The sequence below is a fragment of the Cyprinodon tularosa genome, unplaced genomic scaffold (genome assembly GCF_016077235.1).
Source record: "Cyprinodon tularosa strain WSP-4 unplaced genomic scaffold, ASM1607723v1 ctg182, whole genome shotgun sequence".
Lineage (NCBI taxonomy): Eukaryota > Metazoa > Chordata > Actinopteri > Cyprinodontiformes > Cyprinodontidae > Cyprinodon > Cyprinodon tularosa.
Genome location: NW_024038624.1, coordinates 238712 through 252764, shown reverse-complemented (window position 1 = coordinate 252764; position 14053 = coordinate 238712). Strand labels below are relative to the sequence as shown.

At 37.8% G+C, this 14053-nt stretch overlaps 3 protein-coding genes across 4 annotated transcripts in view; all 3 read left to right on the top strand.

Moving 5' to 3' along the window:
* The window catches only part of LOC119781809 (espin-like protein), a 42899-nt gene extending 35913 nt beyond the window's left edge, over nt 1–6986 (top strand). The window contains exon 11 of the mRNA XM_038282393.1: nt 6208–6986. Within this exon, the coding sequence (XP_038138321.1) occupies nt 6208–6739 (532 nt within the window). The 3' untranslated portion in view covers nt 6740–6986. The remainder of the gene's footprint in view (nt 1–6207) is intronic.
* Nucleotides 6987–7166: 180 nt separating this feature from the next.
* On the top strand, nt 7167–12479 carry klhl30 (kelch-like family member 30). 2 transcript variants are annotated; one of them, XM_038282394.1, is made up of 8 exons: nt 7167–7312; nt 7612–8443; nt 8532–8730; nt 9296–9382; nt 9538–9693; nt 11465–11653; nt 11802–11947; nt 12051–12479. In XM_038282394.1, the coding sequence occupies exons 2-8, from the start codon at nt 7670–7672 to the stop codon at nt 12297–12299; spliced, it is 1800 nt and encodes a 599-aa protein (XP_038138322.1). In that variant the 5' UTR covers nt 7167–7312; nt 7612–7669; the 3' UTR covers nt 12300–12479. The 2 variants fall into 2 exon arrangements, with proteins under 2 accessions (XP_038138322.1, XP_038138323.1); XM_038282395.1 differs by having other exon boundaries at nt 7204–7312; nt 7721–8443.
* Nucleotides 12480–12989: 510 nt separating this feature from the next.
* crocc2 (ciliary rootlet coiled-coil, rootletin family member 2) overlaps nt 12990–14053 on the top strand; it is a 68805-nt gene continuing 67741 nt past the window's right edge. Inside the window, exon 1 of the mRNA XM_038282389.1 lies at nt 12990–13647. Within this exon, the coding sequence (XP_038138317.1) occupies nt 13588–13647 (60 nt within the window). The 5' untranslated portion in view covers nt 12990–13587. The remainder of the gene's footprint in view (nt 13648–14053) is intronic.

Here is a 14053-nt window from a genome sequence, read left to right as displayed (position 1 = left end):
TTTCATCACAGAGTAACATCTTCTTTGATCCTGTTGGGCTCCGTTCCTTCACTGAAATAAACGGTATGATCTGAACTAATCAGCAGCTGGCACAGTGTGAGATCGGAAGTTCCCTCATCAAAGCTGTGAAACCTTTGAAACCTTAGGAGCGCAAAGGCTCAGTGTAAAGAAACTACACTGTTTTTCCTGAGTCATTTCTCAGATCAACATTCACATCGATTTTTTGTGCCGAATCTGTTTTTCTTATTTCAGGATACGGCCGCTGTTTTTTGGTAGCCAATCCAGAAGTGAGGCATGCTGTATAATCGCTTAGAAATCTTTTGGATTTTTCTTAAAACCATCTAAAATAAACAGAAGAATGTGTAAATCCACAGGATTTGTATGACATCTTATTTTTTTAGGAAGCATGAGGATTTTTTTTATTTACACAGATGATCCACTGCTCCGTGTCTTTGATAATGTTAGCGTCATTTTTGTTCTGAGTCACGTCGAGCTTAGTGTTGCGTTTAAACAAATTCTGAACGTCCAGACAAAGATCTGTGGTTGTAGATCCAAATCAAAAAGTACCGATAAAGACAACAGTGCCTCAATTGTAAAATTAACCACAGCCCCTGTAATCTTTACCAATGATGATGGCGTCACAAATTGATTCTGTTAACCGGGTTTTCTTCATGCAAAGGCTTTTCAGTCTGTGCTAGTTGCACCAGCTGTCAGGATTAGTGGATAATCGTTGAGGAACCAAATGCAGAGCTGAAGAGCCAGAGATGATCTCTTGCTAAATTTAATGAGGTAAAAATACAGAAGCCATACTCCAGAACCGATCGACAAGAAACTCAGGACCCAAAAACTAGGAAACACTAGGGAGGAATAAACAGAAGGAATGAGGAATGAAGAGAGTCCAGCAAAGAGTAACTGCAGAGGAGGAATTGAGTATATATGCTGTAGTGGGAAAAAAAGTATTCAACTATTCACTCTAGTTAAATAAACGGAGATTGATGGATTTTACTCAGTTGGCACTTTATTCATATCTTTGCAAAGAAAGAACAGTTCATCATACAGCCCTTATGGCACAGCATTCAGCCCTGTTCTGCCTGAACAGCGTTCGTTTCCCCTTACTTACAACAACGGAAAGTAGTCAGAGTCAAAACAAATTATATGTTATGAATAAGCCTTGAGAAAGAATCTGGTTTCTTATGGGAAGAAAACTAGGAAACACTAGAAACATCCTCACGCTAGAATGGTGTGGCCTTGCAGGTGAAAGAGACTGAGTGAAAACTTTTATAGTGAGTAAACGGGATAAATTAATATATGAAATAACAACAGTCTCAAACAGAATAATGAATGGTGTAATAAACTGATTGGGAGCAGCTGTGGACAGAAGGATCTAGAAGGGAGCTAGGGGAAAGGAGACTGACACAGGGGGGCAAGAAAGAGTAAACAAGAAACACATAAGAGCTCAAATAAAACCAGAGAACAACTAGAATGACACAAAATGAAAATGAAACCAAAGACCCAGAAAACACAGAATGACATAAATCAAAGTGAAACTGAAAAGCTCAGAACCAAAAAGTCCAGAAAAGGGCAGAATCTTTATGCTGCAGTAATACATAAAGATGTATACTCTTGGTTTTATTTTTCATTTAATTAAATGGTACTTTTTAAAACATTCACTGAGATTTAACATCTTATCTAGTTTCTCCAGACAAAAGTGGAACAGACAAAAAAAAAAAGAAAACAATCCCAACAAACAGAGCCTTAGCAAAAAAGATTTTCGATTATCTATCCATCCAACCTGACAATTTTTTTTCATATTTTGTCAAATTAAAACCACAAATGTCAATCATTATAATGCATAAATGTGCTGTCAAATGAAAATGACAGTTTCTTTTTTTGTTTGGTCATTTTGAATTCCTGTTTTTTTTTTTTTTTTTTACCAGAGTAGCTTGACAAACTAAATCTGGGATTTATGTCTGCAACTTTGTAACCAATTATTTGTCTCATTGATCTTCACTGATTATTTTTAAAGCAAAGGATTAAATTAGTGAACATTCAGTTATATTTTTATTTTTTAAAATCTTATTTATGTATTTATTTTTTTATATATTTATCATTTCTATCTTTTTTTCATCTCAATCTAATCCCTCTGGTTGCTCTAAAGCAGGTCACCAACTATTTTGAAGCTGAGAGCTAATTTATTTTTGCTGAGTGATACTAAGGGCTAGTAATACTGTAATGTATTGGAAGAGTCAGTGTTTAGCAAAATTATGTTAGTTTATTTTAAACACTGCCATTCCAAAACCTCTATAAATGCAACAGTGACATCTTATGTTTGATTGATTGTTAATGTCTTTTTGTTCCTACTAGTCATTAGTTATGGCAAATGCTCCAGTGGAATCAAAAATAAATACTGTGTGAATTGTAATAGTTTTTATACTCTTCATTCACCTAAACTTTATCCACATTTAAACATCAGAGCTTTAAAACTAGCTTCCTGCCAGGGCTATCAGATGGTTAGTACATCCTTAGAGCCACTGTTTTTTTCCTCACCTGTGTGAGGTGATGAAAATAAAATAAATTGAATCAGTCTGACTATAATTTTTGTTCAGTATTTTGTTTCCAATTCCTTAAGTTTAAATAAAATTATAGGGGAGTAACTCAGAGGAGCTCAAGTTTTATAAAGGCAAATTTATAGTTTGATTTTATTGTGTATGTAATTTGATTTCTGGGCAACATATTTATGTAGATTTTTTTATATGACTTGGAAATAATAAAATACCAAAGAATTAAATGCTAAAGGTAAAAATATTAAATAAAACACCATTTATTCTATAACTAGTTCTTATACATTCTACTTTTGGACAGCAATCAAAACACCCAAAGGGGTAAACAAGTCAAAAAAGGTTAGGAAACACTGCCTTAGAGAATCAATAAAAAGAAAACAGCCTTTGCCACAAAGGGTTTTTTTCTACTAACAACAGATGTTTCTTATTTACCTGTACCTATTGTTAGGTGAGTTTTGTTTGCACTTAGAGGAACAATGTGTTCCAATTCTCCACCACCCCCCGTTTCCATCCATTAAAGAATGACTTATGCTCACCATGAGCTCACGATAATCTGCCTCTCCAGCTAAGCCTTGACTAAAATAAAAATTCTAACAGAATCCAATGTATAAGTAATGGTTGCCACTGTCATGATTTTATCAAGAGCTCGGACCCACATGCAGAGAGACCAAACCAGAGAGACCAGGGGAAAAGTTTAACAGGTTTATTTAGGAGTTTGTGATGAATCCAGTGTTGCTCTGAACACTGCTTAACCGGAACTGAAAGGTGAGGGGAAGACACTGCGGTTAGCACAGGCTCAGTAAGAATTTTGATTCTCAAACTTGAAGAGGAGAATTTGGTAGATAACTCACGTTTCCAGAGAAGTTGCTGACTCTTAGACTCCAGTCTGTGGCGGAAGTTTCAGTTTGTCTGATTTGGTGGAGGGCGGACAGGGTTTACCCAGAATGCAGTTGTTAGTAGGCCAACGAAGAAGCTGACTGCCACTCAGATTTCCTGCGGTACTTGAACGGGTCGTAGTGGAGATGAATCCCTTACTCAGTGTGAAGCTCAAATGATCTCTTGAAGGAAAGTGGGTTCAAACCTCCAGTTTGAATCCTCAACTCAGTTTGATGCTCAGATGATCCTTCCAGGGAGAGAAGGTCCGAAATATCCAGTTTGCAGGATGACTTCCTGCCGAGAGGCAAAGACAAAAACAATTAAAACTCAGGTTGACAAGAACTCGGTTTGACTAGAGAAACTCAGCTTGGCTAGAGTACCCAAAACTGGCAAACACTCTGGCGTCAAGGTAGTGGCAGTCAGCAGCTTAAGAGCGCTCCGTTAATGAGATAACTCACATCAGGTGTGTAGAGAGGCGGACCAGAACCAGGCGCCTCCTGGTGGAGGAAGGGAGACAAACACAGAAAAAACACATACACAGACAGGAATCCTGACAGCCACTCAAGATAAAGAAGTGAAGTTCAGCGTAAAAGCATCTCCAAATACTAGACCACAGAAGTGGACAAATCCCAAAGTAGTTGTTATCCAGACAACAGATTTTCCCAGTAAACTGCAGCTCCTCCAAAGTACCTATGAGTCTCTTGGCTGCTTCTGTAATTAATAGTCTACTGCTATCTGCTGTTGAACAGATTTTTATAAACGCTTTCAATATTGTTTTATAACCTAAGCCTGTTTTTAAGATATTCATCATCCTGTTTGTTCACTAACGTTCTCTGAAGAATCTCTGAGGTTTTCTTTCTATGAACGCAGAAACAATTTGCCTTGCACTGGACGGCTGTTCAGGATTATAACAGTAAAGGGAACTGAATTAAATTTCACATCGCTCTCCGATTTTTTTTTTAAAGAAGAAAAACATCTAAATTTCAGTTAATTTCCTTCTGCTCATCCATCATGTAAAAACCACCCTAAAATACATGGTTAAACAGGAAAAAAGACGACATTAAAATGAATTTTGGGAAAAACCAGCCAGTATTTAGCAACATTAAACTTTGTGAAACTTTCTGTGTGTAGCGCCATGCTATAAGCGTATATCAGCAACTTTACAAAAACAAAACAAAAAGCAACACAGCTTCCCTCATCTCATTTTCAATGTAGTTGCCAGTTCTGTCATGTGTGGTCTTAATTTAGATCAGAACATCCATTTGACTACACAGCAGTTGACATCGGCATGAATGAGCTGCATGTGTGCCAACATCTAGCGGTTTGTTAACCAGAAGGAAAGGGCTGAGCGTTAAAACTATGACTTGCTTGTTATCTTCAACCTAGAAGTAGATGGATTTCATTAGAACGTGTTAGTGGGATATAAAATGGGCATTTTTGGGGTGAAGAAGTATTTGATATGTAGTCTTTATGGGCTGCTGTCCAGTCATCATTTCCGATTTGTTTTACTGTCTGATGACAGCAAAAAAAAATAAAAATAACGTGCAAATGGGAGCAGTTATGTTGGGAATTTGGCAGAGTTAAAGTAGAACTAGTTTAAAAAAAGACTCAAGCAGATGTAACACAGGGTGGAATGTTAATGCTGTACAGTTCTCTGAGCTGCTAAGTTTGTTTTTGTGTTTTTGCTTTTAATAGTTTGGTGCATCTGGAGGACGAGATGGGTCTCTAGACATAATAGAACTAGACAAATATAGAAATTAAACTGTAACTCACCCCAAAAAAAAATCACTTTTTACATTTAAGCTGTATTAACCAGGTCTATATGGTGCCATTTTATTGTTACTGGGAATTTATTTTAGTGCTGCCCCAAATAGTTAAACTATGGCTATTGCAGTTGAAATGTCCTATTGGTTGCTTTTGTCAGAGGTACAATCATTGTTCATCATAGTGCATGTTTGGATGTGAAAGCAACTCACTCAGACTGAATCCCTCATGTGCTCATATGAGTCGGTATCTTGAAGTAAGTGTCTTGAACCGATGATGGCCCTTTCAGACAGAACACACTTCGTTGCCTTTGCATGGTGTTGGTGAGGTGGCAGCCCTAGCCCTGCTAGCTAGAAGAAAAAGAGTAGCGAGAAATAAGAAGCTTTGGGAGCATGAAAACCCTTAGGTCAAGATAGCAGATTAAGATGTCCCGGCTTGTAAAAGGGCTCAGTTTCCACAGCGACCACAACCGCAAACCTGGTGCAGTGAGTTTGGGAAATTCAATCACACGATTAGTTTCACCGTTTTCTTTCTTCCTGGCTTGCACTTACAAGGAATTTGAATTGGAGTTAATGTGTTTTGCATGTTAGCAATATAAAAAATTACTCTAGCATGCCTTTTACTTTCAGGAAACAAATAAACCTCCTTAAAAACACTGATATATATTATCCTCAACTTATTATGGCGATGTCAAAGGTCCTTGAAATTTCAATATTCATCTTAATAAAAGAGTAATGACAGACACCTGTCTTGTAGAGATCACAGGTCTTTTAACTTGGAGCAAAGAGTTCCAAGATTAGAGGATAATCTGTGTAGTATCTCCTCAACTGTAGTACAGGTTGAACTGACTTATACAAAATAGGAATCCTTTTGTATGCTCTCCAGACTTCCTTCCTGACCACATGCTTCAAAGCAAACATATAGAGGATGTCTAATCTTATATATAAACGATCTTAACATTTTTTCCATCAGCTAATCTCTAATAATCATGTGATGTTTTCCACAGGCTGCACAGACAGAAGGCCCTCCTCTCCCCAGAACAGTTCTTACCTCGTCTGGACGGCGTGCCGGTTGACTACGACAGCCTGACCCTGGATCTCTTCATGCTGGGTTACTTTCACATCTTGGAGTTGGATCTCTCCGTGGATGAAAGGAAAATGAGGCACTTGCTGTGTTTCGAGGTATTCGACCGTGTGGGGAAGTTCCCCTGGGAGACAATCAGAGAGTTTCACAAGGCTGTTGTTCAGGACATTGAGGCTGGAAACCGTGAGTGGAAGGATGGCTTTGAGGACATTAAAGTAAAATTCTTTGGAAACACTGTGAGCGAGCCTGAAGATGCATCCAATGTGGTGAAACACAGCCTGCCAGAGGTTAGGCAGGTTCCTAAAGTCATCATTCAGACACCTACGCCCGATGAGAACATGCTCTGTGGTGGAACTGATATTTCCAGTTTCAGCAATGAAGAAATATGTCAATACATTGATCGCAGTTTTGCTTTTTGGAAAGAGAAAGAGGCGGAGATCTTTGATTTTGAATAGTTTTTTTATGCTTTATAGTCAATTATGAGTTGTGAAACATAGGAAACACCTTCTTTCCTTTTCTTTTAAACATTTCAAATGTTTGCTTGAATTTTATCAGTTGTGTCTGATATAAATGTTCATTTGTATGTTTTTATACTGTTTTATTGCACTGTGCTTGGAAATTAAAAGACAATTTTAAGAGTTTTAACCTTTTAATCATATTTTCTAGTTGTGAAACTAACATCTGCTAAGCTCTGATACAAAAGAGCTTTAATTTCACATTATGATTTAGCTGAGATAGTCCCAAATATCAGAGCTTCTTCCTGTATTTCCTCTTTAGCCTCCTGTTCTATAAGAACTTGTACCCTTGGCAGCAGCTGTAGGTCTCAGACTTGTTGTTTGCAATCTGACTTCAGCAGAGCGTCACTGTTAGTCCTAAAAATAACAGACGGAGCAGACCAACAGGCTGTCCTCCCCAGTGACTTAGCAAACATTTGCCATGTTGCCCACTCCATGTTGATCTAAGCCTCAGGAACCATACTTTCTTTTCGACTTAAAGATGATCCCTCTTTTACCTTTAGTCCATCTTGGGTAAGTTTTTCATTACTGATATCATCTTTTGACTTTATAACCCTGGTAAATTATGGTAGACTTTCCTTTATTTTGTGTTGGGACGACAAACAAACAAGAGAGCTTCACTCAAATGTTTTTTAACTATTATTGGCTTGGAATGTTAAGTTGTCTAGTTTTAACCAGAACAAAGAAATTAAATTGATCAGTTGTTGTCTAAGTATTCTGAAAAATTCGGCCAAAACAGCAAATTCTACTGCACTATTTTGCTGATTTTGTATTTTTTTCCGAATTTTGTTATTTTTCTTTCATGTTTTTAGGTAAGTGCTGACCTGCTGGCTGAAGAAATTACATTTCCATTTTGAAATAAGGTGGATCATGGTGCGTAATGTGGATGATCTGGACTTCTGCCTGTCCTCCCACCCTCAGAGCATCCTGGAAGGCTTGCGTTCGCTCTGCTCGCACCCCAAACTGGTGGATGTGACACTGAGTGCAGGAGGAAGGGATTTCCCCTGCCACCGAGGGGTTCTGGCACTCTGCAGCATGTACTTCCGCTCTATGTTCTCGGGGGACTTTGTGGAGAGCATAGCTGCTCGCGTGGAGCTTCAGGATGTTGATCCCAACATCCTCAGCTGCTTGCTGGACTTTGCCTACACTGGAAAACTGACAATAAACCAGAGCAACGTGGAGGGCTTGATTTGCACCTCCAGCCAACTGCAGTTCCAGACGGTGCGAGCTGTGTGCAGCCGATACCTCCAGCATCAGATGGATGCGACCAACTGCCTGGGAATCCTGGAGTTTGGAGAGATCCACGGCTGCCCTGAAGTCATGGCCAAAGCGTGGGCCTTCCTCCTGGAGAACTTTGAGGCCGTGCAACAGGGTGAGGAGTTCTTATTTTTGGGAAAAGATCGGCTGATCTCCTGCTTGTCTGATGATGGACTAAAAATCCGCTCTGAGTGCGCACGTGTGGAGGCCATCCTGAAATGGGTCGGGCATCAGAGAGACTCTCGACTGTGCCACTTACCTGAACTTTTCAACCTGTCGCATTCGTCCCTGCTGAGCCTGAACTACCTGACTGACACCCTGCTGAAAGACAGCCTCATCCAGGCCTCTCCAAGCTGCAGGGAAGCAGTTGAAAAAGTTTGCAGAGAGGTTAGTGAGCATATGTAGTCATTTCTTAAACTGTTTTCTGAACGTGTTATTTTATTTATAAAAAGACTTGTTACTTTAATCTCTTTAGAAGCAAGATTTAACTCAAGAATATTCTGAAAGACCAAGTCTTCACAGTCCTCAACCAAACTTACAAGAAGTACTGTTTGTGATGGGAGGACGTTCACTTGAGGATGAGGATGACGATGAGTCAGACGAGGATGAAGACACGGATCCAAGACTTCAGAGGTTGCCCTCCAAAAACTGTGCCTTCTACAACACAAAGACAAGTAGGATATGCAGCTATTTCTCCATCTCACACTAACTTGCTTTTAAATTATAACAACACTTTAGAATTTGCTGGCAACCGTCTGTCGGATTCCTTAAACTGTTTCGCAGATATAATAGGTCATTAACTGTACTGTTGACAGGAAAACGACTTTTGGAGAACTGAGTTCTGGATGTGACTAAATTGGATCATCCTCTCAAATCCGTAAATGAGTGTTTTATTGCACATTTTGATGGAAGGCATGTTGTATTTTCCTCTTGGGATTTTTAAGGAAAACGATTGCCGCATCCCATTTAAAGACTTCTGGTTCCACGACCAAGGCAAAACGACACCGGCCACAAATGGACAGCATTGCCAAAAAAAAAAATTATGTTTCATTGCAGACTGCAAAGTAACGACCACTTAATGGTTTTTAAAAAAAAAACGTATCTTTTTTTTCATTTTTGCCTACTTTCTCTCATGCTTTTAGACATTATTCCAATATGTTTTACTTTATTTATGGCTGTTTTCACCCAGTGTACCTCACTGATTGCACCTCTGCAGTAATGTTCTCTTTTTCTCTACAGAAAAGTGGCATGAGCTGCCTAACTTTCCTAATCCCAACAAGTGGGGCTATGCCATGGTGTCTCTAAACAACGATGTTTATGTTACAGGTCAGTTCAACACCACCTGTTACAACAAAAGACAAACACAGCTGAAAATACATGTTTAACTTATGACCCGTATGTTTGCATTTCTTGAGGTCCTCTCTCTAGGAATGCAATAATAAATCAGACTTTTGACAATGTGCGCCTGTTTGTCTGGTAAGGGGGCTCGCGAGGTTCAAACACCAACTCGTGGTCGACCACAGAGACCTGGAAGTACATCACTAGAGAAGGGAGATGGGTGACTGTGGCACCGATGCTACGGCCTCGGACAAACCACACATCGGCAACGCTTAATGGCGAGCTTTATGTAATTGGAGGTAAGAGAGTTAAAAATACACATTTCACAGTTTTAAGGCAAAATTAACACCTTCAAACACTATTTGACTTCCTTTTCTTCATAGTTCATTATCCCTGATTCTCTGGAGAGATATAGTATATCGGTATAGAGATAGATAAGAACTTACTTGTATTTCTCTAGCCCTGCAAAATATGTCTATATGACTTAATATTTCTATTTTGTTTAGATTAGAAAAACACTTTAGTGTGTAGTATTAGGTTTTCTTGTGAGGGAATAGCACTGAGAACATTACCCAACATTTTCGAGATGTTGGGCCTTTAATTAGGGTTGAAATATGGAGTGAATTTTGTTCCATTATTTTGCAAGCAAAAAACACAGATTGATAAAAAAAAATACAATCAAGAAATAAACTTTGAAACTTTAAAAATAGCTACTTGAAAAGAAAAGTAAAAAAAAGTAACTTTGAAAGTAACATTGCTGTTTTCTCAGTTTGTATATTTTTAAATATTTTTTTATTATTTATATTAAATAAAAAAGTTCAAACGTTATTTGTTCCCATTTTTTTAATAGATTTTATCTTTTCAACATTTTCCCAATTTATTTTATTCAGATTGAGTTTTACAAAGCAATTCTTTTCAAATTGTGTTTTCATGTGTTCGCATTTTCTTCTCTTAAAGCCTAATATAACTTGACCAATACAATGATGTTGCTAACATCCATACAGACCAATAGAAATGCTTCTTCGCTCCTCACTCCAAAGGAAGCCTGCCCCCAGTAGCAAAGAGTGATCTTTAAAAAGCAATTTAATGCAATTTATAAAACTCAATCTATCGAGGAGAAATTTAAAAAGAGAAATTCGAGAAAAAATGTACATCAAATAAATAAACAGTAAAGTAAGTCTCAAATCATTTTTAACTAAGAAGAAGTTAAATTTCTAGATTGCATTTTTTCAAATATACATTTACAAAACGTGTTATTTGCTTGCATCAGTAATGGAACGTAATGGTCATGGTAACAGGACCTGTGCATCATCTCATGGGGTTCCTCTTTATTTTATTTCTGTCTTCCATTTCATAGTAAAGAGGTTGACTGACTGTGCAGTTGATTCCTGTTATGCAGGTTTAAAAAACTTAAGAGTTTTTAGTGAACCTTCTTTTTGAAACAGGCCCCAGAGCTACAATGACTTGAAATTGGAGAGGTTTTATTGGAAAGATCCAATGTCCAGTCCTCAAATGTTTTTAACCCTAACCCAAGAGATACGTTTTTAGGCCCTCTTCATTCGAATTACCTGAGATTTAGGTGTTTTTCAGAAATAAGTTGACAGAAAATACGTCTCAAATATGTGCACGGCAGGAGGGTCGGTGTAGCTGGGAGAAATTAACTCAAAAAATTAACCATTTTCAGAATTTTTCTTCTTTAAATGTATCGACAGCAATAATGAATTATGTTACATAGTAAAATAAAGAAGAAAAAAAATGATTAGACTTTAAAGGTGTTTTTTTTTATATGAGATTTGACATGTAGGTGAGTCCAAGAAATAAAATAGTTTTAAAACGATGCATTAGTTTGTTTCCACTTCATGTCTTGTGCTACTATGTTCTTATGGTACTGTATTCCTTTGTTGCACATAAATCCAGTAAGATACATCAATGTTTTGGGTTATCACTTTATGAATGTAGGGGGAAAAAATCAAGCCCTGTGAATGTTAGACTAAAACTATTTTTCATACTATTATCCATCATGCATTACTTAATAAAAGAAATTCAATGAATTATGCTTTTATCTTTTAGGTACAACCTCGGCACAAGTTGAGGTCGAGCATTATGACCCTTACACTGACACCTGGGCTTTGACGTGTCCTGCTTTAAAATATGTGACAAACTTTACGGCCACAGCTTGTTTTGGAAAGCTTTATGTTATTGGATCGTGTGCAGTGAAGTACAACGCCCTGACCATGCAGTGTTACAACCCTGTCATAGGTAATTTTCATTCATGCTGCTTGTCACAATTCATTCACTTCTTTTGCAAAATCGTCAAACCAAATCATACAATGAAAAAAGTGACAACAAGTAGGAAATATTCAGTACATGAAATCTGATAATTCATGTTTCTCTATTTTGTTTATAGATGCTTGGATTAGTATAGGATCACCCTTTATCCCTAAGTATTTGTCTTCACCCCGTTCAGTCTGCATGGATGGGATTATATACCTGGTGGCTGATAACACAAAGAAAGTTTACTCATATGATCCAGAGGCAAACATGTGGCAGAAGGTGGGATTTGGAAATAAAGAAGGATAAAAAATTTAAAAAAAACTTGAGCAGCACCTCTTTTTGAAATCCTTGAATCAAAGCTACTGGTTTTTCATTTACACAGGTCCAGCTTCTTCACATGCTCCATGAAAACGGCGGCCTAGTATCCCTGGATGGAAAGCTGTATGTCACAGGCGGCCACTGGAAAGGAATGGAGGGAGACTACGGGGTGGAAGTGGAGGTTTACAACCGAGCCTCCAACACCTGGGATTTGGAGTGTTTCCTCCCAAGACTATGGTTCTACAGCGGCGTATGCACCATATATCTGGATCCATCCCAGTGGCCTGAGCTTCCACCTTTGGAGTCCACATAAATTCCCATCAAGGATTAATTGTTTCACTTTTGGAGTCAATGAGTTCAGAGACATATTACACTCGTGTCTATATTTAGAGTGCAAACATTATGTCAATCCCAGGATGTCATTTGTGCCAAAAATAGTTTGTTACATGATCCTCGATTATTCTTAAAGCATTAACACATGTTGAGTGCTCAACAGGTGTTCATTCTTCGTATGGTGTGTTTCAGAGGCTTTTGTTTTAAAATATTTGCAGAAATTGTTTTAAGTTATGTTTTTTAGCATTATTATAAATCGGACGTCTTCAACAGGGGTCCGTGACCCCTAGGGGGTCCTTGGATTTACTGCATGAGGGTCGTGAAAGTTTTGGTTGATTAGACTTTTTTTTATATTCCCTCCTACAATTTTTTCCACTAATTGAAATGTCTTTAAATACACATTAACATGAATTCAACACACTTTAGTTTACCGATAAATGGACGCAGAAAATGTATTTTAGTCATCAATGCACACATTCAGCGACACACAGGAGCTCTTTCAAGCTGGGCACCGTTTCCTTCACAACACCTGTCCCTTCAACCAGGAATCAGAATCAGAAATACTTTAATAATCCCAGGGAGAAATTACTTTAGTTACATTACTTCATCTGTAATAGAGTGACTGTAGGACCAGTTTTATATAACACAATTTCATACTATATATATATATATATATATAATTAGAGGGTCCCCTCTCCATCTTGCCATCAGTTTGGGGTCCTTGGGCTAGAAAACGTTGAAGACTCCTGTTTTGAGTTATCATTAGCCTGCTTCTATTTGTTCATGTAACTTAAAAAAAATAAGAAATTAATAAAAAATATATATATATTTTATTAAATGTCCCTTTAAAAACATAACAATGTGTTGTTTGATTATTAACCCACTGAAACCCAGTGGTTTGCCTCCATTGGCTTTAGTGCCTCCATTGCATTTTGTCACCTAGGCAACTTTGTTCAGGCGCGTGGTTTCCATGGTGACTTGTTTGCTACTAGAAGGGATTTGCAGCAGCTGCAGTTGATTCTAAAGTTTTTTAACTTCGTAGCCAGTTGTTTTCCCCTTTATTTTCAAGTCTTTGTTTTATTATTTATGATTTTAACATGACGTCATGCTATACGGGGTCATTTAAATGTTAGCTTTTTTTTTTTTCTTGTGAACGGGATTGTCAAAAAGTTTTGAAGGTCTTTTTTTCCAGCAAAGAGCTAGCTACTGTAACCTTGACGCAGACAAGTCAAAGAAGCTTTATTTAATGTTTACAGCTGGGAAGGTTAATGATGAGTTCTCCACAGGAACAAGCTGGACTCTCACCGAGACTGGAGGCTGTGATTCAGGTCGGTAACTGAACACTTCAAGCTACCGAATTATTTTTAGCAAAGCTCCGTAGAATCAAATGCGGGTCGAAGAGGCGGAGTTGTGAATAATCAGGTCATTTAAAGAACCATTTCGTTCCCTAAACATGAACCTAACTTATTTTTGATTTAGTTCATAACTTGTTTTTCGTAATATTCATAATTAAACGTTTGTAAAGTTAAAAGTGTTCGTCTGCAAAGCAAAAATATGGGAAAAAGATCTATTTTGTGTTCCTGCTTCACATCTGTTATGAAAGCAGTCATCCTCTGACATGCTCAGCTCAAACTAAACGGATTACAATCCTCTGAATCTTTTGTTTTGCCTCTGAAACAGAAGGTTTGATTTTATCCCAACTTTTTATTAGATAAGAATCCAAAGATTAAATTG

Bases quoted from the DNA above. Each gene is read 5' to 3' on its own strand.
- klhl30 (XM_038282394.1), top strand. From the start codon at position 7,670: ATGGTGCGTAATGTGGATGATCTGGACTTCTGCCTGTCCTCCCACCCT. The intron at 8,444-8,531 runs GTTAGTGAGCAT...TAATCTCTTTAG, and splicing joins TTGAAAAAGTTTGCAGAGAG to AAGCAAGATTTAACTCAAGA. The intron at 11,654-11,801 runs GTAATTTTCATT...TTTTGTTTATAG, and splicing joins GTGTTACAACCCTGTCATAG to ATGCTTGGATTAGTATAGGA.